Raw genomic sequence first — 27,871 nt, 5'->3', positions numbered from 1 at the left:
CTCTTTCCCCCTCTCTCTCCAATCCCATGACTACTTCCACACCCCCCACCAACAGCGAAACCTTCCTCTGACCTGGGGTTATGTTTAAGGATTTAACTTTGACTGCCTTTAGGGAGAGGTCTTTATTAGGTACACGGGTGGAACCCTGTGTGGTGCTCTGTGCTGTCGGCCATCCACTTCAAGGTTTTGACGTGTTGCGATTTCAGAGATGCTCTTCTGCACATCACTGTAGTAGCATGTGGATTATGAATTACTGTTGTCTTCCCGTCAGCTTGAACGGGCCTGACTATTCTCCTCCGATTTCTCTTATTAACCAGGTGTTTTCACCCACAGAACTGCAGGCGTACAGATGCACCTAATAAAGTGGCCACTAAGTGTACATTATGGTACACAGATATGCACGTGCACATATATCCTTTGCATTTTTAATGATTATCGTGGAATGGAGTCTGTGCCCCATGAGGCTCCTTATCCTCAACATGTTCCTTCCCCCTGCTGATTCCGAGCAGGCTGGAAGCTTGACGAATCATACGGCAGAACTTCTAGACATTTGCATAGTAAAAGACTATCTGTTAGAAGTTGAGTGCACCAGTTCATTTTATATATATATCTATACATACACACTCAGCGGCCACTTTATGGGTTCACCTATACACCTATTCACTAATGAAAATATCTAATCAGCCAATCATGTAACAGCAACTCAATGTGTAAGAGCATGTAGGCACAGTCAAATAGTTCAGTTGAGGTAGCAGGGTCTAGGCTTGTGTATAAATTTCTTCTGGGTCCCCGTCCCTGTTGGGGTTGAAGGGAATGAGGTAGTGGACATTCCAGCCAAGAAATCACTTAAAATTAAGACTGTAATGTTGTGATTCCTTTGCATAAAGGGGAGGTGAGAGCCATAATTAAAAAGCCTATTCGATCACTGCGGCAACAAAGTTAGGATAAGGAAAAGAAAGGATGGTATTTATATAAAATTCAATAGGTGGTGGGCACTCAGTTGGGTATAAAAGGAAGGAAGAAGTCATACTCACACGTTTATGTATTGTACATACTAGGATGAATAATTCCTTGGTCAGAAACAATATGCATGATATGGGCATTGGCAGGGAGTGCATTTGCCAAGAAATGGTGCGATATACATTGCTTGAATGCAGTTCCTATGAAGTGCAAAGGAACGACCTAATTGCTAAATTGAGATCTTTGAGATAGACACAGTTTAAGATGGAAAGTTTGTTAGGATATCACTGTCATCATAATGTATACAAGTGTGTATTTGACTTTCTGAAAAGCATTATAATTTTTGATATTATTTGAGTGTTTTGTGTGTGTGTGTATGTGTGTGGGGTGGAATTTAGTGGGTGTACTTCCCGTCTCTTGGCTCCACACTCCAACTCAGTAGGTGGCAGTAATGCACCTTATGTTGGTCTGCCAACCGCCATTAAACTTTACAAGAAGAAGAAGAAGAAGGGTTTCAGTTGTTGTTCAGGCCAAACAACAGAAAGGGGAAGGAATGTGATCTAAGTGACTTTGACTGTGGAATGATTGTTGGTGCCAGACAGGGAGGTTTGTGTATCTCAGAAACTGCTGATCTCCTGGGATTTTCACACACAACAGGCTCTAGAGATTTGAGAATAGTGTGAAAAACAAAAAAAAATCCAGAGAGCGTCAGTTCTGTGGGCAAAAAGAGAGGTCAAAGAAAAATGGCCAGACTGGTTCAAACTGACAAGGAAGTAACAGTAACTCAAATAACCAGGCGTTATAACGTTAGTGTGCAGCAGAGCATCTCTGAATGCAAAACACATCGAATCTGAAGTGGTTGGGCAACAGCAGCAGAAGACCGCAAACATACACTCAGTGTCCACTTTATTAGGTATAGGAGGGACCTAATAACATGGCCACTGTGTGTACAGTACTGTATATAGAGTTGAAAGAATGATTTCAAAGCACCTTTGAGAGAGGTTTCAGTTTACCTTGACAACATAATGACAGCAAGGATGTGCTGGGAGCAGGAATGGGGATCGAGTCCTATACTAAGGGTAGGACGGAGTAGTGTATCTATTCATTCCTGTGTGTCGATGAGGACTCTAAAATCTGCTCGTGCCTTAATTCACTTCTGATTTCAAATTCATGACGCCTTCCACTGGAGCTGAAAAAACTGGTTAAGAGAATTCATAGATTTTTAATTGTGTAAGACAAGAAATAAAATACTTTACAGAATTGATTAAAGAATCCATCTGTGCATACAATTCTTTCAATATACAATCAGAATTTATTTCAAAAGTCCTTTACTGTACTGTTCAGTGATGGATACTTCATTTTACAAGTAGAAAATAATCATACTCCATCAGTAACTAGTTGTCTACGACTTAATATTTATTGATTTTCTCTCTCATTTTTACCATCCATGGCCATTTCACTTTCTCAGTAATTCTGCTTCCCTACTGACCAGTTGTGTCTATTGCATTACTAACATAATCTAAGAGTTCAATCACAAGGAAACAACCAGTCAGCAGCTTTACCATATAAGGAAAAAAACAGAATAGAAAGCCAAGCAGACTGCAACCTTCTTTCACTGCAGCTATTTTTTTCTCTCCTCAAGCTAAATTCCCCTAACTATTCTGGGTCATTCTCCAGCCTAATTAAAAAAAAAATTTACTTAAATCTTCCAAATTGCAAAATTATGAACACTTTTTGTCAAAGTACAAATAGAAACCAAGTAAGTTTGAGAAAGGTGCAGAGTTAAACTTCTTGCTCAAGTTATGTGTTAGCTTCCCTTCCAATGTTACATGCAGATTATACTCCCTATTTATTTTAGTGGTTAAGTAATTTCCCTGTGTACACAACTTTAATCATTGCTATTTCAAATACTTACAGGACCAAAAATTGTGAGGAAAAAACTGCAAATCCAGAGATGGGCAAGGATGTCTGCTTATTTTCAAAATATATGACGCAGAGACACTCATTGTACTTTTCCACTAAAATATTATTTCACTCCAAAAGATACACTTTGGCAGGTCAGACTGCCTACTTGTCACACATTATACCTAGGTGTTCTGTCTTTCTTGTGAGTAGATATCTTGACAATTAATCACCCAGATAGCTTATTATGAAACTTGTCTCGTGGAATGGGTTAAGTGGGCTTGTTACTGCTTTTCTTCATCTTAGTTACAGCAGACACAATATAGCTGTTAATTCCCCTAATAAAAGGAATGCAGTGATGGTGGGGGTTAGCAGGGGTGATTTCTGGGAAATAGATTTGGATCACATGGTCTAAAATGGCAGAAAAGGTTATTTTGAAAAGAAAGTCAAAAGATTGCTTAAAATCACTTAAGATAGATTCAGTTTACAAACATAATGCTAAAGTTAATTCATTTGGCAACCAGCCATGTTTGACCTTCAAGTCTCCATTCAAGTCAAAGCAAACTATCCTTAGAGTCCATCAGGGATGATTTAGAAATTACACATCCAGTTGTTCATTTTCCCCCCATAATTTTTCTTTCTCTTGTCTCTTTCATGATTTAGTAAATTTGTGTGGTTACAAACCTTCTTTTTGAAATTAGGTTTGATATGAGGCCAGTGTTAGAGGGATTGTGTAAGCTAATCACATCTTTTGTTATAATTAATGGGAAGTAGATCTTCATCTGACAGTTAATATTGCAATCAGAAAGTAGCATTCCTCCTTTAAAAATTCTGTACTATTTTTTTCCTTTCCCTTGTAAGATCTTGCAGTAACAAGAATAGAGGCATTATGTGCGGAAATCACCAGTTACTTCATAGGCCATCTTTTCTCTTAACTCTGAATTGGTTTTGCTTTCACAGGTGTAAGTTAGAACCTCAGCACAACAAAGGACAGGCTGAGGGAATTTTAATTAACATGTAGCTAACCCGTTGGCTGAGAAAAGCAGAAAGGAGACTGAGGTAAAAGGTAGGTGTGCTGAGGTGGTTTCCAGGAAGGTTGTTGAAGGAGAGGCCTGCTGAATTTAGATGAAGCCTAAACTTAAAAGAGGTTTCATGAAGCAATCCAACTTGTTAAGGCTCCACAAGAAAAGTTTTTCTTTTGGAAAACTTACTTTCAGTAGTCTCCTCTGGTGATCTTGCTCGACTATTTTCAGTGGCCCACCTACTCAAGCTACATTAATGTCATCTGACTCCCTTCTCCCACCTGGTACAGGTAGGAATTCTCTGCTAAAATTCCAGCTGGCTGCTTCCTACTCACTTGCACATTTGACTCACCACTTTTCAGATTTCTGCCTAATAAGTAGGGCCAAATTCGCCCCATTTTCCTCAGCAACATGTTGGCTTCAGTTGAAAGGAATGGCTTTCAATAAAAAGTTTTTACTGTATAACTGAAGCCAAAACATTACTGCATGTGCTGGGTGGAGCAGTAATCATAATGTTCCTGACCTATATTCTACTCTTTAGTTAATGGGATGTGATCATCATCATTAAGAACAATGGCTGTGAGAAACCTTTAATCCTGCCTGATCAAATACCAAGAACAAAGACTTCTAATAGCAGATTTTAATATTAATTTAATCTGCAAACACTGATTTCCCTGGTGCTTGTATTCTATTTCTACTTTTAGCACATATTCTCAAAAGACCTTTTAGGAGTACTATTATTACAGGATGGGATATTAATTCAAGACCACATCCCTGTTCCCACATCAGTGTTTTGAAGATGAGCAAGTGTGTTATCTTAACACTCCGGCTAACATTTATCCCCTTCTTCATGTTAAAAAAAATAGATTATCTGGAACCTTTCATGTTACAGTTTGTGGGAGTTTGCTGGGCACAAACCATCTTCTGTGTTTTCTACTTTACAACTGTGGCTACCCTTCAAAAATACTTCATAGGATGTTAGGGTGCTTCAAGACGATTTAGGGTAAAGAAAGCCCTCTTTCTTCCTCTGCTACTACTGAGCCACTGACGAGCAAAGTTTATCAAGTCATAAGTTAATGCTCTAATTGTTTATCTGCAGTGACCGGCCTGGAGCCATTCAGACAATGTCTGGTACTTGGGCTGTTGGTCCAATTAATCAAATAATTGCACCTTTCCTTCTGTTAAATTTGTGCCTTAATCTGGGAGGAAGATTCATTGCTTCTAATCTATTTTGGCTTTCACAGGGAGCACTGGAGATTATTTATAGCTAAAGCCACTTTTGCCTTTAAAAAAAAACAGCAAGTCACACTGGATTCACAATGGTGTGTAAATGACAAGAGTATTTTTATTTTATTTTATTCTGGTTATCAGTTGCCCAGCACATTGTTTGAAAAAGATGCGTTTGTAATTTAAAAAACAAAAAAAAATCTACAAGAATTGACATGGTAATTGAAAGCCTTCCTACCTAATGGTAGAATTTGTCAGAGGGAATTAATAGATTGTTGTAACAATGCAATTAAAGTTTTAATTCATAGCAGAAGAACAGCTGGAAAATGGCAGATGTTGGCATCAAGACTTAGAACGTGTTCCAAACTTGGCAGCGCAATTCTGGCAATTGCCTTTTTATGGACTTCATTTACTACTCAAAAAATTGGACCAAGTGTTTGTAAAGCAGGGGTGGCCACCCTTTTATATTCCATGCGTCAATTTTTTTCATGTACGAGCTATGGTTCTATGGAGTTCAGATACAATTTTTTTCACGCACGAGTTCTATATTAGCATATTTTTACAAGAATTTAATGGGGGTACAAGAGTTGTATGGAGCATTGGAACTCATGAGTGAAAAAATTGAAGCATGGAATGTAAAATGTTGGCCACCCCTGTTGTAAAGTAAACAGAATAGATCACACTCATTATATTGCTGTTGGCCTGTGCTACATAATTACTCTCACATGGCCCAAGATATGCATTTTGACCAAACTCTGCAGATTAAGTTACTTACCAAATCTGATTGGATATATTCCTGAAGCTTCGTCACAGGACCTCTAACCTCCAACAGCCCCACCTCCCCCTATACTCCCATCATTGGTTCACCATCCACACAGTCCACTGTCTTCCACACCAATTGGAAAGAAAGCAAATTTTTCATAGCACAATTGCATGAATCTTGGCTGACAATCAAGACTTTTGTGTCTATTATTCTTATAACTAATAAACAGCTGAGTGCTGAGAAAATTGAAAGCACTGGGGAAATATTCTCAGGGGTTTTATTTAGAAGTTTTCTGGAGACTAATATTCAATGTTTGCCGACCCAAGATCTAAACTGGAGAGATTTCTTGAACAACTAATCAGATATACACTCTATTAAACTTGAGTAAAATGCTTAATTTCAGTTTCGGGCAGTGCAGTGCGGCAGATTTAAAAGGGCAGAAATCCTGCTTCGGGTTTGATTCGAAGAAGGAAGTCTGAGAGTCGGAGCGGGAGTGCGGAGGAAGACATTTTTGAAATTTTCGGTTTTTTTTCTCCAATGGCGTTCAGAGAGGCGGGACTGCGCAGACATGTGACGTCGGGCAGTGCAGCGCGGCAGATTTAAAAGGAACAGAGCCTCATACAGCGGGCAGCGTAGTTTGCGGGCGGCGGAGTGAGCCGGGAGCAGAGTGAAGGCCTAAGGGCTTCAGCTCAACGGGCTTAGGCGGAAACGGGCGAGGCGAGGAAGGTTTGGTATTCATTTTCTGTTGTTATTTGAGGAGAGAGGCAGTATGAATGTGAGGGCAGTTTGTTGTTCTCGGTGTCGGATGTGGGAGGCCCTGGAGTCTCCAAGCCTCCCGGACGTCTACATCTGCGCGAAGTGCATCGAGATGCAGCTCCTAAGGGACCGCGTTACGGAACTGGAGCTGCAGTTCGATGACCTTCATCTGGTCAGGGAGAGTGAGGAGTTGATAGAGAGGAGTTACAGGCAGGTGGTCACACCGGGGCCACGGGACACAGACAAGTGGGTCACGGTTAGGAGGGGGAAGGGGAAGAATCAGGTAATAGAGAGTACCCCGGTGGCTGTGCCCCTTAATAATAGGTACTCTTGTTTGAGTACTGTTGGGGGGGACAGCTTACCTGGGGGAAGCGACAGTGGCCGTGCCTCCGGCACAGAGTCTGGCCCTGTAGCTCAGAAGTGTAGGGAAAGGAAGAGGAGGGCAGTTGTGATAGGGGACTCAATAGTAAGGGGGTCAGATAGGCAATTCTGTGGACGCAGTCCAGAGACCCGGATGGTAGTTTGCCTCCCTGGTGCCAGGGTCCGGGATATTTCTGATCGTGTTCAAGATATCCTGAAGTGGGAGGGTGAGGAGCCAGAGGTCGTGGTACATATAGGTACCAATGACATAGGTAGGAAAAGGGAAGAGGTCCTGAAAGGAGAATATAGGGAGCTAGGAAGGGAGTTGAGAAAAAGGACTGCAAAGGTAGTAATCTCGGGATTACCGCCAGTGCCACGCGACAGTGAGAGTAGGAATGCGATGAGGTGGAGGACAAATGCGTGGCTGAGGGATTGGAGCAGGAGGCAGGGATTCAAGTTTTTGGATCATTGGGACCTCTTTTGGCACAGGCGTGACCTGTACAAAAAGGACAGGTTACACTTGAATCCTAGGGGGACCAATATCCTGGCAGGGAGATTAGCGAGGGCTACTGAGGTGACTTTAAACTAGAATGGTTGGGGGGTGGGAATCAAATTAAAGAGGCTAGGCGAGAGGAGGTTAGTTCACAACAGGGAGATGGAAACCAGTGCAGAGAGACAGAGGGGTGTAAAATGAGGGTAGAAGCAAAAAGTAGTAAGGAGAAAAGTAAAAGTGGCAGGCCGACAAATCCAGGGCAAGCATCAAAAAGGGCCACTTTTCAACATAATTGTATAAGGGCTAAGAGAGTTGTAAAAGAGCGCCTGAAGGCTTTGTGTGTCAATGCAAGGAGCATTCGTAACAAGGTGGATGAATTGAAAGTGCAGATTGTTATTAATGATTATGATATAGTTGGGATCACAGAGACATGGCTCCAGGGTGACCAAGGATGGGAGCTCAACATTCAGGGATATTCAATATTCAGGAGGGATAGACATGAAAGAAAAGGAAGTGGGGTGGCGTTGCTGGTTAAAGATGAGATTAATGCAATAGAAAGGAAGGACATAAGCTGGGAAGATGTGGAATCGATATGGGTAGAGCTGCGTAACACTAAGGGGCAGAAAACGCTGGTGGGAGTTGTGTGCAGGCCACCTAACAGTAGTAGTGAGGTTGGGGATGGTATTAAACAGGAAATTAGAAATGTGTGCAATAAAGGAACAGCAGTTATAATGGGTGACTTCAATCTACATGTAGATTGGGTGAACCAAATTGGTAAAGGTGCTGAGGAAGAGGATTTCTTGGAATGTATGCAGGATGGTTTTTTGAACCAACATGTCGAGGAACCAACTAGAGAGCAGGGTATTCTAGACTGGGTTTTGAGTAATGAGGAAGGGTTAATTAGCAATCTTGTCGTGAGAGGCCCCTTGGGTAAGAGTGACCATAATATGGTGGAATTCTTCATTAAGATGGAGAGTGACATAGTTAATTCAGAAACAAAGGTTCTGAACTTAAAGAGGGGTAACTATGAAGGTATGAGTCGTGAATTAGCTAAGATGACACTTAAAGGATTGACGGTGGATATGCAATGGCAAGCATTTAAAGATTGCATGGATGAACTACAACAATTGTTCATCCCAGTTTGGCAAAAGAATAAATCAAGGAAGGTAGTGCACCCGTGGCTGACAAGAGAAATTAGGGATAGTATCAATTCCAAAGAAGAAGCATACAAATTAGCCAGAAAAAGTGGCTCACCTGAGGACTGGGAGAAATTCAGAGTTCAGCAGAGGAGGACAAAGGGCTTAATTAGGAAGGGGAAAAAAGATTATGAGAGAAAACTGGCAGGGAACATAAAAACTGACTGTAAAAGCTTTTATAGATATGTAAAAAGGAAAAGACTGGTAAAGACAAATGTAGGTCCCCTACAGACAGAAACAGGTGAATTGATTATGGGGAGCAAGGACATGGCAGACCAATTGAATAATTACTTTGGTTCTGTCTTCACTAAGGAGGACATAAATAATCTTCTAGAAATAGTAGGGGAAAGAGGGTCCAGTGAGATGGAGGAACTGAGCGAAATACATGTTAGTAGGGAAGTGGTGTTAGGTAAATTGAAGGGATTAAAGGCAGATAAATCCCTAGGGCCAGATGGTCTGTATCCCAGAGTGCTTAAGGAAGTAGCCCAAGAAATAGTGGATGCATTAGTGATAATTTTTCAAAACTCGTTAGATTCTGGACTAGTTCCTGAGGATTGGAGGGTGGCTAATGTAATCCCACTTTTTAAAAAAGGAGGGAGAGAGAAACCGGGGAATTATAGACCGGTTAGCCTAACGTCGGTGGTGGGGAAACTGCTGGAGTCAGTTATCAAAGATGTGATAACAGCACATTTGGAAAGCGGTGAAATCATCGGACAAAGTCAGCATGGATTTGTGAAAGGAAAATCATGTCTGACGAATCTCACAGAATTTTTTGAGGATGTAACTAATAGAGTGGATAGGGGAGAACCAGTGGATGTGGTATATTTGGATTTTCAAAAGGCTTTTGACAAGGTCCCACACAGGAGATTAGTGTGCAAACTTAAAGCACACGGTATTGGGGGTAAGGTATTGGTGTGGATAGAGAATTGGTTAGCAGACAGGAAGCAAAGAGTGGGAATAAACGGGACCTTTTCAGAATGGCAGGCAGTGACTAGTGGGGTACCGCAAGGCTCAGTGTTGGGACCCCAGTTGTTTACAATATATATTAATGACTTGGATGAAGGAATTAAATGCAGCATCTCCAAGTTTGCAGATGACAGGAAGCTGGGCGGCAGTGTTAGCTGTGAGGAGGATGCTAAGAGGATGCAGGGTGACTTGGATAGGTTGGGTGAGTGGGCAAATTCATGGCAGATGCAATTTAATGTGGATAAATGTGAAGTTATCCACTTTGGTGGCAAAAATAGGAAAACAGATTATTATCTGAATGGTGACCGATTAGGAAAAGGGGAGGTGCAACAAAACCTGGGTGTCATTATACACCAGTCATTGAAAGTGGGCATGCAGGTACAGCAGGCGGTGAAAAAGGCGAATGGTATGCTGGCATTTATAGCGAGAGGATTCGAGTACAGGAGTAGGGAGGTACTACTGCAGTTGTACAAGGCCTTGGTGAGACCACACCTGGAGTATTGTGTGCAGTTTTGGTCCCCTAATCTGAGGAAGGACATCCTTGCCATAGAGGGAGTACAAAGAAGGCTCACCAGATTGATTCCTGGGATGGCAGGACTTTCATATGAAGAAAGACTGGATGAACTAGGCTTGTACTCGTTGGAATTTAGAAGATTGAGGGGGGATCTGATTGAAACGTATAAAATCCTAAAGGGATTGGACAGGCTAGATGCAGGAAGATTGTTCCCGATGTTGGGGAAACTTAACGAGGGGTCACAGTTTGAGGATAAAGGGGAAGCCTTTTAGGACTGAGATTAGGAAAAACTTCTTCACACAGAGAGTGGTGAATCTGTGGAATTCTCTCCCACAGGAAACAGTTGAGGCCGGTTCATTGGCTATATTTAAGAGGGAGTTAGATATGGCCCTTGTGGCTACAGGGATCAGAGGGTATGGAGGGAAGGCTGGTGCAGGGTTCTGAGTTGGATGATCAGCCATGATCATAATAAATGGCGGTGCAGGCTTGAAGGGCCGAATGGCCTACTCCTGCACCTATTTTCTATGTCAGTTATTGACAAACTAAAACACTGAGCTGAAAAATGATTAATACATTAATTTTTTGTTTGTACTTTTCAAAGGATATGATATATTTTGTTTGGATCTCATTCCTAGTGTTTTTCAGGTTTTTTTGTGCCCATTGAGATATACAAATGCTGTTCTGGGGGCCCATACCTTAGTCACAGAAAACTACAGTGCAGAAACAGGCCCTTCGGCCCATCTTGTCCATGCCAACCAGATGTTCTGCCCAGTCCAATGACCTACATCCAGCACATATCCCTGCACACCCCTATTCAAACTTCTGTTAAAAGTTCCAGGTGAACTCCCATTTACCATTTCTACTGTCAGCTCATTTCACACACACACCACCTTCTGACTGAAGAAGTTTCTGATAGCAGCGGATGCTGTATGTTGACCTGAAGAGGGTTAAGCTTGCCTTGAAATACGTGCAGGGCATTTTTCAACATTTGTGGACCTCCTACCTCCACGAGCAGCTTCCCCAAATGGCACCAAATTGATTTCATGTTGCCTGTCTTACCCGTGGGGTCAGTTGGTGAAGGTAGCTACAGACGCAGTCTTGGAAAAACTGCATCATCAAATACCCCTCCCACCCCAGACAATTTCTCTTCTCCTGCTTCCATTGGTTGGAAGAAACGAAAGCCTGAAAGCACACTCTACCAACTTCAAGGACATCTTCTGTCCTGCTGTTAAAAGACTCTTAAATTAATCTCTTTTAAGTTAAAAGATGAACGCTTGACCTCACAGTCCACCACATGGTCTTTTCTCCTCACATTCTATCTGCAGTGCACTTCCTCTATGACTGTAACATTGTATCTGCATTCTGTCATTGCTTTTTCCTTGAACTACCTCGAAGTATGAGTGTGTTGAAGATGTGTATCTTTTCCACTGTACAGTATCTCTGTACTTGTACATGTGGCAATAATAAACCAGAAGCCAGATGACTGCTTTGGACAACATTAGAACCACCTGACAAATGGCTTGGCTTAATATTATGTGAGAAATCTTACAAGCACCTTGGCCTCTCATAACACAGGTCTTTGATTTTATCCTCATTCCACTGGTTCCAAGTCAGGTGCAATAAGAGCTAATTTCTATTCTAATGCTGAAGTTGGGGAAGGGAACATTTTTTTTTATTTCAACACCCTATATCAGGATAAGAACTCACACTTCAGATCAGGAATTGTCAGATAAAGACTGAAATTTCCTGTATTAGTTCAGCACAACATCACGGGCTGTTCTCCTGTGCTGTATTGTTCAATGTTCTTTATCAAATCTTAAACCCATCCATTGACTGCTGCACTATTTCATGAGCCAACTATCTGTGCGCCATTTCTATTGTCAACTGGGTACCTGATTGGATCCAGGAATGGGTTGATATTCCCTATATATTTCAACCTGGACACCCATCAGAGTGATCGAAAGGCCTTCTATCCACCAAACGATATTGAATTTAAACACACATCCTCATGGTGAAGAAACAAGGATCTCAGATCCTTAAAATCACTTCTTTTTATCCTTTCTTTCTGAACTCTTCATCTACTTTCATTATTTTTTCCCAGCTTACACATCCTTTTTCACTAAAAGTGTGATGTTCGTTTTTAAACGCTTTTATTTATCTTTTCTGATTCAGATTGTTCATTCTTTAGTAACATTTCCGTCTACAGAACATGCCTTGTTGTCCTTTTCGTCTTTTTCAACCACCCATTTTTGTGATTCCACTTCATGCCAAAGAGTTTTCAGCAATAAGTTTCCATCTGATCGATAAATTGCTGAATGTAGCCCATGGAAATATTGTCCAGTTGTTCTGCTTTACAAAAGATGCCCAGATTTTATCTTCTATTTTAGCTCATAAAATATTTACAGTCTGAAGAGCCAACGCTTCCTCAGACTTTGGCTGTGACATTTTCTCCTCATTTATTTTCTAAAATCTGAGGTGCAAAGGAACTTGGGAGTTTATGCAGGTGTCCATAAAAGGTTAGCTTGCAGGTTGAGTTGGTGGTAAGGAAGGCAAATGCAATGTTACAATTCATTTTGAGAGGACTAGAGTACAAAAGCAAGGATGTAATGCAGAGGCTTTATCAGGCATTGGTCAGACTGCACTTGGAGTATTGTGAGCAGTTTTGGGCCTCTTACCTAAGAAAGGATGTGCTGACATTGCAGGGGTCCAGAAGTACATGAGAATCATCCCAGGATGAAAGGAGGAGCATTTGACGGCTCTGGGCCTGTACTCACTGGAGTTTAGAAGAATGAAGGGAGATCTCATTGAAACGTATTGAATATTGAAAGGCCTAGATAGAGTGGATGTAGAGAGGATATTCCCAAGAGTGGGAGAGTATAAAACCAGTGGGTACAGACTCAGAATTGAGAGATGTTCCTTTAGAACAGAGATGAGGAAAAAATTCTTTAACCAAAGGGTGGTGAATCTGTAGAGTTCACTGCCACAGACAGTTGTGCATGTTGCGTCATTGTGTATATTTAAGGTGGAGGTTGATAGGTTCTTGATTAATCGGGGTGTCAAAGGTTACAGGAAGAAAGCAGGAGAATGGGTTTGAGAGGGAAAATGAATCAGCCATGATGGAATGGCAGACCAGACTAGATGGGCCAAATAGCCTAGTTCTGTATAGTCTTATAGCACAATGGTACAGAAAATCAAAGATGTCTGTTTAATAATACCATTGCTGTCACTCAATTCTATTTGATTAAGATGAGATCATCTGCAATCATTTTATTCATTATCCAAAAGATAGTCATTTAAATATACTTGCTAATTACATTTGAGCTCGGGTTTCAGGAATGAAAGCACAATGTATTATTGATACCAGTTCAACCTTTCGCTTCTGTTGTATTAAGAAATATCACAAGTGAAGAGATGGCTTTTTCACCCGATGGTCAAAATTTGGACAATTTCACTGTAACTGCAAATCATAGGCAGCCCCAAAGCTTTTAAATAAGTTACATTTTCAGTAAACTGCAATCTGATGAAAACAGATCTGACCCCCTTTAGGTGTTATTCACCTTAGCCCTGTTATAATTTGTGTATGCAATGATTTCATCAACACATGCAAACACACTCCTCTACCTCACCACAGAAATTGGAACTATAATGACCAGACTACGTCCCAAGCTTTCTGATGACAAAGAGATAGATAGTGTTCTGTAGGCAGCTGCTGATTGGAAGTGCATAGGTTACACTAGAATAAATTAATCAGTTTGAAGACCATCTTAACAATTTTTATAAGTAATCTTTCCCAACTTTCCTATTTGTCCTGAATTGAGTGTCAGCACTGAATGCATTTCCTGTTTATCACACCAAATAGGAGTAAAATGCACAATCCTCTCTCTTCTACTTCACAGTGAGTGACATACATTGTATTCAACTTCTGAACTCTACATTATTGCATTCCTTTATAAAATTCCTGCATCACATCTCTATTTCTTCAGATAAACTGTTAATTATCTTTCTTAACTCTCCTAAGTATGGCTGATGCCCATTCCTTTTATTCATTCCTGAAGAAGTTTGGAATTTAAGAGCATGTTAAGTTTACTATGTGCATGGAAATAACTTAGATGAACATTAATGGGCTTCGCAACCTGGGATCCACGGACCTCTCAGTTAATGGTAGGGGTCCATGGCATAAGAAAAGATTGGGAACCCTTGCTGTAACATAATCCTGGATTTTGGCGAATACCAATAATATTAGGCTGTTACTCCTGTAATTTATGGCTTTTCTCTATGCATACAATCAGCTATCATTCCAGACTGGATATCACAAAATAATTACATTAATTGTTAATGCACATTGTGAAGAGTTAATAGTACTATATTGCCAAGGAAACGTTCTGCATCTTTTAACCAAAATGGAGGATCAACTACCTGTAGGTGTGTGTTACAAGGCAATCAATATTCCTTGCCGAGTTAGGCTTTGTTTCTATAAATTTATGTTAACGGAATTGTTTAAAAGAATCCAGTAGTGCTTAGAGCTAGAAGTCTTCAATAATTAGAATTCTAATCTTAGGCTGAGGACATACGAGTCAGTAGCAGTAGTAGAAGTATGAACTGCTATTCAATAAGACCATGGCTATCCTCTGTTTCAGCTCTGCTTTCCCATTTCATTATCATATATCCCGATTCCCTTACTGTGCAAAGATCTGTCACTCTCTGCATTAGTTACACTTACTGGCTAAGCATTCACAGTCCCAGGCTAAAAATTCCAAAGTCTGAGTCAAGATGTCTTTCCTCATCCGAGTCCTAAATAATTGATCCCTATTCCAAGACGATGTTCAAAGAATTGTTTGAAAACGGAGGCAAGGGCTGAATCCTAATGAGTGGACAATTATTTTTTCAGACAGGACAATAAAGTCTTCTGATACGATGTGATAATCAAGTTCATTGGCAAGAAGTGAGATGAGGGAGGTGTTGCCGCCTTACCTTGCAGCATGCTCCTGTATGCAGTGTCTGCAATGGCATAGATGTGTGGTGGCATCTCGTGCCTCTTCTTCCCTTTGTACATTTCTACAATCTTCTCAGAATAGATTGGCAGCATTTTATATGGATTTACGACTACACAGAAAAGACCTGAGTACGTCTGAAAAGAATGAAGAACAAGTAGAATTATTCAAAGATCTTAAAGTGACAACATTCAAAATGAAGAAACACATAAGTCTCTGTAACTTAGTACTGGAATTACTTTTATGTAGGATACTGTCATCAGATAAAATTAATCTTACGTTCACCCTGTCAATTTTGTTTCAAAGCAGTTATTTCTTTGTCAAAACATACAGGCAAGTGGTGCCTGTTGCAGGTGAAGACAATTAAAAGGAAAGTTTAGGCAGAATACTGTGGGAAGATGAATCTCGGGGTTGTATACTGAATACGCACTTTGATAATACATTAAATCTTTGAATCCATAATCATAAAATGAATGGAGTGTCTTCAGTATGTCACTCACTAAATTCCTAAACCTCTAGTTCCTTCAATACATTGTTTGACACATTACATTCTCAAAATAATTCATGTCAGCTTCAAATATATCCTGTTATAATATTTCAAGTTAAGAACATGATTGCTGATAGATTCTACAATAGATTGTTTACTTTCCAATGTACTTAAATGATTCACAGAGAATCTAAGGTGGAATAGAATGTTATAAACATGCAAAACTATAATTACAACGGATGGCATGGCCACATCTCTCTTTCTAACTGACTTGTTATCTGATGCTTGTTACTATTTAGCCACCTTTATCACTGTGTTATGCTTAAGGATCAAGCTTAATCAAGTTCACTTTTTAATAAATAAATTGGTAGTTAGAATTAGCATTAGCTTTAATGTCTGATTTTCTCTTCTTTGCCTTTGTCTCTTATTCAAAAAGATATATATTTTCAATAATCAGTGATGAAATAAATAAACTGATATAAATTTGGTTCAGGGAGATACAAGAAACATCTCCATGTTTACCCATCCCTCTCCCTCCCTTATCTGGAACTACAATAGGAAGCTATCGTAATCACAAGGCCTTGATCCTGCCTATATCTGGACTACCCCAATCTGAGTGAAAAACATGGTTTGGGCATGCAGCTTCATGTTCCCTGCACGTAAGGTTGACTCCCCTTACATCAATTTGATTGCAATGTAGGTTTAAAGTATGAAGAAGCAGGAAGTGCCCGGTGTGCTTGCCTTACATATAAATGCCAAGAATACAAGAATATAATTCATGATTTTTAAAGTGGATTGCCAAAGAGCAGAGAAAACCAAAAAAACTACATAAAAATAGATCTCAGTTCACCTTGAGTGGTTTTATGATGCCAATATAAGTGTTCTTTTTAAGTTACACAGAAATTGTACTAATAACCCCCTCCCATTTCATCACAACCAACTGGCACAATGTCTGACCCCAGTCTTCTCTAGAAATAGCTCTCTTCCCGAACATATTCCCTTAGCTTACTTACTCTGGATGGACTCTGCTATGTGAATATGGGTTCTCACTTTTCCACAGAGCTAACTTATTCTACAGAGTAAGCACCTCACCAACACATTCCTAGCAAGTCCCACGTTATGGATATTGTTTGGGTCTCTGATCTCCTCCTGGTTTACTCCTCCAATGAAATTAGTCACTGAAAACTTACTCCAAAGTGACAAATAAAGCAAGATTCGGGAGATGATAAGATCACTGAAGGCACTTTATCAGTAACCCTAGGTGTGAATGTTAATTTTGTTCCTTCTCACAGAAGAGCAATCAATGTACAGGCAACATAGAAACAGCAAGTAATCATGACGTTAGTGGTCTATTCTAAGTTATATTATCTCATTTTGGATTAACCGTAAGGGTTATAAATTTTCTCAATACTCTAAGGTAATGGGGCAACAATAAGAGGTGGTCCTGCTCATAGTCTACCTTGGTGGAAACAGACATTTCTGGAGATCAAGTGAGACTGGGTTGGATTTACAAATCAAGGTATGTAAGATATGTAAATTACTCTATTCAAATCACAGAAGTATTGGGCAAATGAATCTGTTACTCCAGTGATGCACCAAAAAATCTCGTACTGACCACGTCTTCCCTCTTTTGTGTTACAGGATTTGAACTAGAAATATTTACCATATTCTCAAGTTTATGTTATTAATAAAGTTTATGTTTGAAACAGGAACTTCCTGCTACCATTGTGTGAACGTGTTTTGAAACCAGATACAATTAGAGTCTAATCTCCAAAATATTTGTTGGCGACTGTAATGCTGAAAGCATGAACTCATCTAATTAATTGCGTAATAAGTTGTACTTGTACTTGTAATAGGCACAATTCCATACTAAAACATACAGCTCAAACCCTGCTGTTATAACTTAATTCATTGGTCCTATTTCTGTGTATATCATATATAATTACAAGGGAATTTTACCTAAAATCCTATCAGAATTAATGCAAAATCACATTCACTGACTCCTAATGTTGAAATTATTACCAGTTGTTAGATTCTTGATGACTTCAGCGCTGTCACCGAATTTATTAATATTCCAATGAACACTGCCTTTTTATTGATGCTTTGGTATCTGAGGTTGGTTAAAGGATACCACAAGGTCCAATTCAAAATTTTAAATTAGCGGATTCCAGAAGGGAGCCACACAAACACTACTTTTTATCCTTCGTGATCCTTCTTATAAGCCATTATTTTTTAATTACATCTGTGTCACGAAGTTTTGATAAAATCAGGTGATCAATTCATTTTACCATGAGAAAATGGTCATCAAAGAGATGCTCCTTCTTGTGAATTCCCCAGTGGAAAATTATTGACATAGTCTTGCAATAGTAGCAGTAATTTCATTATTCACTGGCACTTATTTGAAGTACAAAGTGTGAAGAGAAATTCAAGATTGTTTAATGTCATTTCCAGTAAAGGAGAACAAAATAATTGCTACTCCAGATCAAATGCAGCGGGAAAAAAACCATACATATGAATACATAAGATATCTTATATACACAGATTGGACGTCCATAAAGTGATGCTAGGCACGGGAGTGTCTGCATATAAGTTGACTGACAGGAAATGATAAAGTAGTGGTTGGGGGTGTTGATCAGCCTTACTGCTTGGGAAAAGTAACTGATTTTGAGTCTGGTGTGGATGCTACATAGCCCCCTCCCTGACTGGAGTGGACCAAACAGTCCACGAGCAGGGTGGGTGGGACCCTTCATGATGTTACTGGCCCTTTCCCGACATCTTTCTGTATACAGGTCCGTGATGGCGGGTAGGCTGGTGCTGTGGCGCGTTGTGCGGTTTTGACTACCCGTTGTAGAGCCTCCCTGTCTGCCACAGTGCAGTTTCCAAACCATGCAGTAATGCAGCTTGTTAGGATGCTCTCTACTGCGCATGTGTAGAAGGTCATGAGTGTTGATGTCCAGCTCTCTTCAGCCCCCTAAAAAGGTAGAGGTGTTGGTGAGCTTTCCTGATTGTCTAGAATGTGGGACCATGAGAGATCGTGCAAGATGTGCACTCCCAGGAGTTTTAAACTACTTGCAGTTTCCACTGCTGTGCCATCAACGTAAGAGGTGCGGTTTTTCCTGAAGTCGATAATCATCTCCTTTGTCTTGTTGATACTGAGGAAGGGGCTATTTTCCAGGCACCAGGCCTTAAGCTCTTCCACCTCCTCTCTGTAGGCAGTTTCATCATTGTCAGTGATGAGCCCCACCACCGTTGTGTCATCATAAAACCTGACAGTGTGATTATTCAGTTGTTTGGCCATACTGCCATGTGTGAGCAGAGTGTACAGCAATAGCCTTGGGGGGGGGCGGCGGGGGGGCACCCATGTTGAGGGTGATGGGATGGGAGGAGTAGAAGTTTGTTAACCGAGTTCTGTGGGACAATACCGTTAAGTGTCCAGCTGAAATCCAGAAACATTGTTCTGACCCGTGTCCTTGTTTTCTAGGTGTATCAGAGCCAGGTGCTTGACTGAAGCCGTGACATCTATTGCAGACCAGTTCTGTCAGTAAGCATATTGGTGAGTGTCCAATGTAGCAGGAAAGGTGTTCTTGCTAAGGGCAGTTCAGTGCACTTCATGATGATTGATGTCAGTGCCGCTGGGCAGTAGGCATTTAGTTCAGAGGGTGTAGAGTTTTTTGGTACAGGATGATGGTGGCTGATCTGAAGCATGTGGGGACAGCAGCCTAGATGAGTGAAGTACTGAAGAAGTCCATAAAGACATCGGTGAGCTGGTGTGCACGCTCCCTAAGTACTCAGCCTGTGATGTTGTCTGGCCCAGCTGCCTTACGGGGGCTGACTCTCCGTAGAGTCCTTCTCACGTCTGCTGCTGTTACAGGCAGTGGCTGCTCACCTGGGAGAGGGGCAGCTTTCGTGGTTGGAATTGTGTTGCATGCCTCGAAGCATGCATTAAAGCTGTTTAGAGGGAGGTGTTACTGATACAATCGATGCTGGAATTATGATGGAAAGTAGTCTCAAGACAGCATTTTTAAGACTAGAGTATGTTTAGAAAAACTTGCACTATCCAATGGATAGAAGATCTGGTACTGAGTTGTTTATATATTCTTCTCTTCGTTTGATTACAATCCTTCAGAATTATCAAGACTGAGTTAAGATGGTTTCCAGCTGTGTTTGGGAACTGAAATATAAAAACTTCTCTTATGTTTGTATGTAATGAAAATTTCCACATCTGGAAGGAAAGAATTAACTAATCAGATGAAACACTATGTACAGTTCTAGATGTGGAAGTTTTGAGGAGGGAGCTGATTAGATTTAATGAAATTGTAACAGCACCAAATAAATGGATTGAATTTATAACCCCAATGTGAGCAGACTTTAGATGACTCTCCTAAAGGTTCATACTGCTTTCCTCATCAACATAGTAATAGTGTTAACGTAAGCTCCCTCGGTTTGAATGTTCACTGTTTTATTTCTGGAAAACGTTGAATTAATACAAATAAAGAAAAAGATTTGGGAAAAAAATGATAAAATGAAGTAAATAAATTCACAGGGATTGGATAAGTATGTCTGTGGGTAGGAGCAAACATGAACATGTACTTGTGAATGTATAAATACATATAGAGATTTATACATATATAAAAAATGGAAAAGGTTTTATATGTAAAAAAGTTTGTGTAATACTTGCAAATACCTTATCCAAATAAAAATAAAATAAAAAAAGAAAGAAATTATAACAGCACCACTCTGCAGTGGAATATGATGTCTGAAAACTGGTGCAATCATGTTCAATTGTACATGATATGCACGTGTACTGAAACCTTTTTTCCCCATTGGTTTGTGAAATGATAAATTTAAAAGCAACCTTTGAGATTTCTTTGATCATCTTTTGTGCTTTACATTTGTGGCTAGTTTTTAGGCTGTCTGCTAACGTGGCGTATAACATTTGTTCATGCACCAGTGCACCAGACTTCAGCAACATTAAAACAACAGCAAATTGCAGAGACAATAGCTATTCTTGGGGCCAGTTTCAGTACGAATAGCCGCACAAGCCAAAGGAAAAGGAATTAATCAATATAAGTAGCTCCAACAGGGAACATTAAGTTGAAGAGAAACAATATCCAGTCACATCTTGAATGTAAAGCTGAGGAGTGGCAGGAGGTGGTGATGATGGTTTGGCATATCTTTGTGTACAAATCAATATTCTTTTGTAGCACTCAAACTTCTAGAAGTTATACCAAGATATGCTGTGTTAGATAAACTCACTGCAGAATTTCAAACTTAGTGAAAGTGAAGGACTGAAGAGTTTCACAACGATCGTAGCAAGTATTTATTAAGTGGATGTACACAAACCTGTAGTTTGTCTAATTTCTTTTCTATGAAAATTAATCCGTATAGTTGAACCAGTGTCCCTATAGTCACACTATGGTTAAACAGTGATTTCTATTAGACAACACTTGTGTAGAACTGTTCACTAATGATTGTAAATTCCTTTCATTACAACTTATAGATGTTTTTTCTGTAAGCTTATTGACTGTGTATTAGATGTACAATTGATAGATTTGTGTACTGTAGCATATATACGAGTCAATGCTGTTTCTATTGAAGCTCAGGGAAAGAGACTTGTATTTTTAGCTGCTGGCACTGAATGGGTATGAGCACATCAGATATCAGCTGTAATTATTCGATTGCAGTGGTCAATATAAGTAAATGTAGGAGGTGAATACAAATGATAACCAATATTTTTAGCTATGTTTAGTGTTAGCAACCAAAATTTGAGTTTTTCTCTACATTTTCATTCATGACACTTAGTTTAAAAATTTCTTTAAAACAATATAACATCTGAATATGACCTCAAAGTTGATGTGTTTGTTTCTTTCTTTTGAACTTAATTTGGATTTTAATTTTATTCAAAGCACTAGCTCATTTTTATTGATGCATATTTTATCTGTTGGGTTTGTACTTCAATGTTCATATTACAGTGACACAGTCCTGAAAATCACCTTGCATAACAGGAAGAATTCCTACTCCCCAATTCCCTGAACCTTACTATAACAGGCTCCATATCCTTTTGGAAATTTCCCAATGATAACACTGACTTAGGTTTGCACTGGGGGAAGTGTTTGGCATCAACAAATACATTTTAAGTGCAGTAATAAGTTTTAATAATAGTTTCTATGCACATGGATCAGTACCTTTCCCTGTGACTAACTTACATCATCTCGCTTTAAAAGCACTGGTAATCTTAGATGATTATATTTTAAAGCAATTTTGTTTCTTTGTGCAGTGCAATAAATGTATAATTGCACACTAATCTTTTATAGATAAAACAGACTACTTTGTAAAAAATGTCTGTATTAATTAGTTGTTTCAATGAATCACTGTAAAGACTGGAAATTCTGTGGAACTGCCAGATGTACGAAAGTAATGTGATATAAAGAATAGATAGGACTTGTATTTATAAGGCAGTTTTCAATACTTAATAGTTAACAAAGTGAAGTCACTGTTGTAAAATAGGGGATAAATTAGTATCTTAAATATAGGAAAGATTTGGCCAATTGTGTCTGCTTTTTGAAAGAGTTAACCAATCAATATAATAGTTACACAAAGCGCCTTAAACATTTTTTAAAGTTATTAAATTTCATCTCCATTACGGGTAATGATCTTTGACCATAACAAAGAGTGTATAAAGAAATATCTGTCTTTCTCTTCTATGGGGCTCTTGCCAGTTGATTTAAATCAGTGTCCTCTGGTTGCCCCCTCAAGTAAAAAAATTTCCACTCTATTTGCCAAAAGCCATTATAACTTTGAACATGCCTGCTAAATCTCCTGTTAATTTTTCCTACACTAAGAATAATAATCAGAATTTCTGCAAACTCTCCATCCTGCTCTGCACCCTTTCCCAAATCTCTTCCTATTCTTTCTTGAGCAGGACACGCAAAATTAGATATAATGTTCCAACAATAGTTTACTGCTTTGTGAACGGGGATGACATTACTGCGTTTGGGTTATCTTTAGTATTTTAAATTATTTTTCATGACATGGGCATTGCTGCCAAAATCAGTATTTATTACCCATTTCTAATCACCTTTCAGAAAGTACATGTCAAGAAGCTGCTTCACGTACTGCAGTAAGTGAGTGAAGGTACTCCCATTTGGAGTCAGTGGCAGGTAAGGAAAGGCACCATAATTTCAAGTTGGAATAGTGTGCAGCTGAAGGCAGAACCACTCCCATGTACCTGCTGTCCTTATCCTTAAGGTCATAGGTATGGGAATTGTTAATGTAACCACGGTAGAAGGAGTGAATTTTAGGACAGTAGCTAGATTGTCTATCAGTGTTCTTCTGTGGCTGGAATGGTATTTATTTTCTTGAGTGTTGTTGAATTTCCACACAGCAATCAACTCAACTCCATCTAGCTCACGATGTGCCCTAGAGATGGTAGAAAGTCTTTGGGGTGACAAGATATGAGTCACTCACTGCAGGATACCCAGACTTCGACCTGCACTTAAAGATAGTTGACTGTACAACCCTGTCCTGGAGATCTCCTCTGGTGCTGTCGTGGGGTTGGGTTGGTTGGCACCCACCCCTCCCCACCCCAACAATCATTGCTATCTTCCATTGTGCGACGTATACTGTAACTCCAAATATTGTAGTGTTGAAGCCCACTGGCTTCAGTTTCATCAGGGCACCTCAATGATTTCTCATTCCACTACTACTCAAAGTCACACTCACTTTGCCTCTAGAATTCAGCCTCTGTGATGAGGTCTGGTACCAAGCTGATCGTGAAAATCTTGAAGTATGTACTGGTGACCAAGCTATTGGTGAGTGAGTGCCATTTGACAACGCCTTCTATCACTTTGTTGATAATTGAGAGTGGACTGAATGGATGGTGGTGAGGTCGAATTTATCCTTCTTTTAGGATATATTTGGGCATTTTCCAGATTGTCAGGAAGATGCCAGTGTTGTAACCATACTGAAACAAATTAGAGGCATGACAAATTCAGTACTACAGCCAGAATATTACCTTTTCCTATAGTGTTTGCTACATCCAGTTGTTATGCTGAATTCCCACTACTCTTAGAGACTCATCACTCACAACTGGTGAAAGTAATTGCAAAGAGAATGTAGTAGCGATCACACCGTGCATAGTATCCTACATCCATGAGGTAACTAATATCAGTCAGACTTGTGGCTCCTTTTGCTTTCAGCTCCCCCCTCCCCATCAATCCCTGTGATCGTTAGTCCTAGGATCCCTCTATATTCCCAAGTTGTCATCCTGTTTCAGGATTTTGGAATGAATCAATTCCTGTTTCTAAAATTTGACTCTCTCTTATTCGGTCTATTCCTCTCCAATGAAATGGTTCCATATTGGTAGTCCAGTCTAGATCCAACATATATCAGCTATATTGTAGCTGGTTGCCATAGTTTCACCCCCAATGTCCAATTCACCAATTGTGCAGCATCCTAGTTAGTGGTACTAATCTAATCAGATACAGTGAATTGTGGAATGATTGCTCCTGATCGTTCATACAAAAACATTTCCCCTCCACCTGAGTTTGAGGGCCAAGATTCTTCATGCAGCTATTTCTGTCTCAACCTACAGTAGGTTTCTAGTTCTATTACCCATAGTAATAACTAACTCCTCTACCTGTTGTTGAGGTCCTAGATACCACTGGATATATCTTAGTGCAGACTCATTAATTCTTATCTCAATACAACTAGATAACCACTGTATGTAGCTTCAATTCATTAGGTTCTTAAAATGTCAGTAAAACACACAAGCTCCTGAATTCACAGCTGCTACTAAGAGAGGCTGAGAGAATGTTAAAGTCTTTGTTCTTATTTTTAATCAATCCTGCCAAAGCATTTGACTTTTTGACTCAAAATCATTGGTAGAACCTTGAGCCTTTTTGATATTTGCAGAGATTTTATTGATTTAGCTCCCGAGCTTTAAGCAGACCTCTCCACAATTACTGAGGATAATAAGGAAAGGACCAGTCCTATCCCGAGAATGTGGTGTACCTTTCTGTAGCTGATGGGATGATGATCCGTAGAGGCTTGTCGATGCCCAGATGACCAGCCAGATCTGTTCTGAGTTTATCCCATTTAGCAAAATGCAGTGTCAAATCATATGGTGGAATGTATCCTCGGGGAGAAGGTGGGACCTGTACCTTGAAGACTGCGTGTGGTCACTTCTACCTGTGTTGTCCTGAGTTTTCAAAGTGCTTAATCCGTTTGAGTTTATCCTTTTCGTGTTTGAATGTAGGAGGTGATATCTGAGTGATATGTTGAGTCATTTCAGAACGCAGTTAAAGGTTAACCACATTGCATTTCGAAATGTACTTTCCTGGAAATTCCTAATTAATAAAACTAATTAAAAAGCTGAAGGAAACTGATTCCAAAGCTAATGGAAATCTTAGCATGTAAACTAAGATTTCAGGGTGCATCTGAAACAATGGTTTTGACAGGGGTTCCCAACCTCGGGTCTATGGACCTCTTGCTTGTTGGTATTGGTCCATCGCATAAAAAAACTGAGGAACCCCTGGTTTAGACCATAGAGCATAGAACAGTACAGCACAGTACAGCCACTTCAGCCCATGATGTTGTGCCAACTTTTAACCTACTCCAAGGTCAATTTAACACAACACTTCTACATAACCCTCCAGTTTATGTGCTGTTTTGAGTTAACTTTTCTTGATGAATGGACATGCTTCAAAGCTGCCTACCACCTTTTCAGCAAGTTCAAAACAGGAAATGTTAGTATACCGTTCATTTTAAAAATGCATCTTACCATCCTTTTCTTTCAAAAGGTACTCAAGGGACCATAGTGAAGTCAGATTTAATTTGATCCATGAATTAATTAAGTGACATAGCCAGGAGTTTTATAAAGTTACAGTGTGAGAAATGGCAGCAAGGTTTAATGGTCTCTGACACTTAAAGTTTAGATTTCTATTGGGACTCAAAGTCATTCCTGTAACCTCAGTAAAGAATATATAGAAATGCTGGAAAAAATGGCATGAAGGGTAAACTTCTTGTGCAATGGACTGGTTATTGTAACCCTCTGACTTGTAGCATATCTCTAATCTTCCCCAAGCTGGTTTGATTAAAAGGATATTGAAGTGAGGCCACATACAAATCATTTTATTACTTTCCTCCATGTCCTGAAAGGCATTCAAATCAATTAACCCCTCAAGGCATAACATCTGGCAGAGATCACCAGTAGATATTTGCTGAGATTGTTTGCCTGTGGGTTTATGGACTATGTCCTCTCTGGGGGAACAGCATCTTAAAATGAGTTTGAAGGACATTAAAGTTGTTATCTCAGCATTTAGCATGCTTAAGTTTTGCAAAGCAGCAATTAGCAAAGTAAACAGGATACTGAACTACACTGTAGACATAAGAGGAAGTTTATTAAAACTCTGTAGTCTCTGCTCAACACGAAGGAAACCATGAAAACTTGCGGATGTTCTGTGATGACCAGGGTTGAATGATTAATCTACAAAGAACGTGCAAATTGGAGAAACCTCTGCTCTTTGGTTTTGAATATCAGTACGTAGAGGAGGAGATGCATAAACTATAGGACAGTGTACCCTAAGCATTACTACAAGTTTAGATTAGGCAAGTTAACAGTCAAGACATCATAGGTAAGGGTCAAGTAGGAAGCTGGAGTAGGAGTACCATCTTTAAGTATTCTCCACCTTTTAGTTAGACCTTCTGCATCATTACCTTCTTGCCCAAACTCCATTTCAGTTGATTTAATTTGTGCCAAAATATCTGACGTTCTCATGAACTGAACACCCACAGCCCACGAGGGTAAAGAGTTCAAAAGATTTACAACTGTAAACTGAGAATCTCTTCTCCTCTCTGTGCAGACTGATAGACTATTGACTTGAGATTGGGCATCCTAGTTCTAGACTTCAGCTAGAAAAAGAGTTTTGCATCAACTTCTTAGTCATAAAAACGTTGTAATTTCAATCAGTGCACTCTTCATTCTTCTAATACAGACAAATTCGACACATCTTTCCTCAACTCTATCATTTTTGGAATCAACCTCACTAAACTTTCGTACGTAACTCCAAAGGTAAGTACAGTACATCATTTTTTAGGTTAGGAAGGAAAAATGTACAGAATACTCCAGATGTGATTCCGCAAAAGTCTTAATTAATTACATCCTGATAAAACAAAGAATGATAGCCTCTGCTGAAATATTGCATTGTGCATGTCCAGTAATTCTGTTTGAACTTAGAGTTTTACTTAGGGCATAAGCCACCAGTGAACAGTGAGTTACTGTCATTTACGTCTGATTGCACAGAACTAGGTAGCCAGGTACTCCGAGCTTGGTGCTTGCAAATAGTTTGTTCATCAGGATGTAGGATGAAGGAAAACCAAACATGAAGAAGCAAGCTGGAAGTCAGGTAGGGATTTATTTATACGTGTAAGAGAGAGGAAAAACATAGATAAGGTTGCAAAGATGACAATACTTTTTCACTGGTATTCACTGATGTGGAGGATGATGGGCAATGTGAAGGATTAGTCGAGTGAATACACAACTATTCTGGAACATATTAGTTTCAGGAGGGAGGACGTGTTAAAGACATTGGGACACATTAAATCCCTAAGCCATGGTCCGATCTATTGCAGGATGCTATGGAGAACAAGAAAATAGATTGTTTGGCTTTGATGGAGATTTTTACATCTTTGTTAGCCTTGGCTAACATACAGCAAGATTGAAGGATAGTAAAAATTGTTTCCTTATATAAAAAGAGTAGTGAGAGTAACGCAGGAAACTGTTGTCCAGTGACCCTTATATCAATAGTAGGGAAACTGTTGGAAAAAAATTTCTAAGAGGTAGGTTGTAAGTTCCCTTGCAAAGGCATTGGCTGCTTAGTAGTGGTAAGCATAGTCTTGTGCGGGGGAAATCTGACTGAGTGTCCTGAGAAAATCACTCAGAAAACTGAAGCAGTGTGGTAGATGAGACTTACATGGACTTTAGCAAGGGTTTAACCTGGTCCTTCACAGTAGGCTGGTCCAGAGGTTAAAACTCATGGGATCTGATTGACTGAGCTTTTGATTAGGAAACTGAAACCAAACTGGCTTGGTGATCAGAGGCAGATTGTAGTAGTGGGGAGTAGTTTTCTAGCTTAAAGTTATTGGGTGCCAGAAGAGGCAGTGAAGGCAGATACCAATACGATATTTAAAAAGCATTTGGATAGGAAAGGAGTGGAAAGACCTAAGGCAGGATTA

General features: G+C 39.7%; 1 protein-coding gene across 3 annotated transcripts in view; it reads right to left on the bottom strand.

The window, feature by feature from the left end:
• Nucleotides 1–27,871, bottom strand: part of LOC134352025 (myosin-11-like) — a 140,461-nt gene that overhangs the window by 105,859 nt on the left and 6,731 nt on the right. For all 3 annotated transcript variants that reach the window (XM_063059077.1, XM_063059078.1, XM_063059079.1), the window contains exon 3: nt 15,131–15,287. In XM_063059077.1, the coding sequence (XP_062915147.1) occupies nt 15,131–15,287 (157 nt within the window). The remainder of the gene's footprint in view (nt 1–15,130; nt 15,288–27,871) is intronic.

Source organism: Mobula hypostoma, chromosome 9 (assembly GCF_963921235.1).
Source record: "Mobula hypostoma chromosome 9, sMobHyp1.1, whole genome shotgun sequence".
Lineage (NCBI taxonomy): Eukaryota > Metazoa > Chordata > Chondrichthyes > Myliobatiformes > Myliobatidae > Mobula > Mobula hypostoma.
The sequence above is the reverse complement of the archived record's forward strand: the minus strand, read 5'-3'. Positions and strand labels throughout refer to the sequence as shown.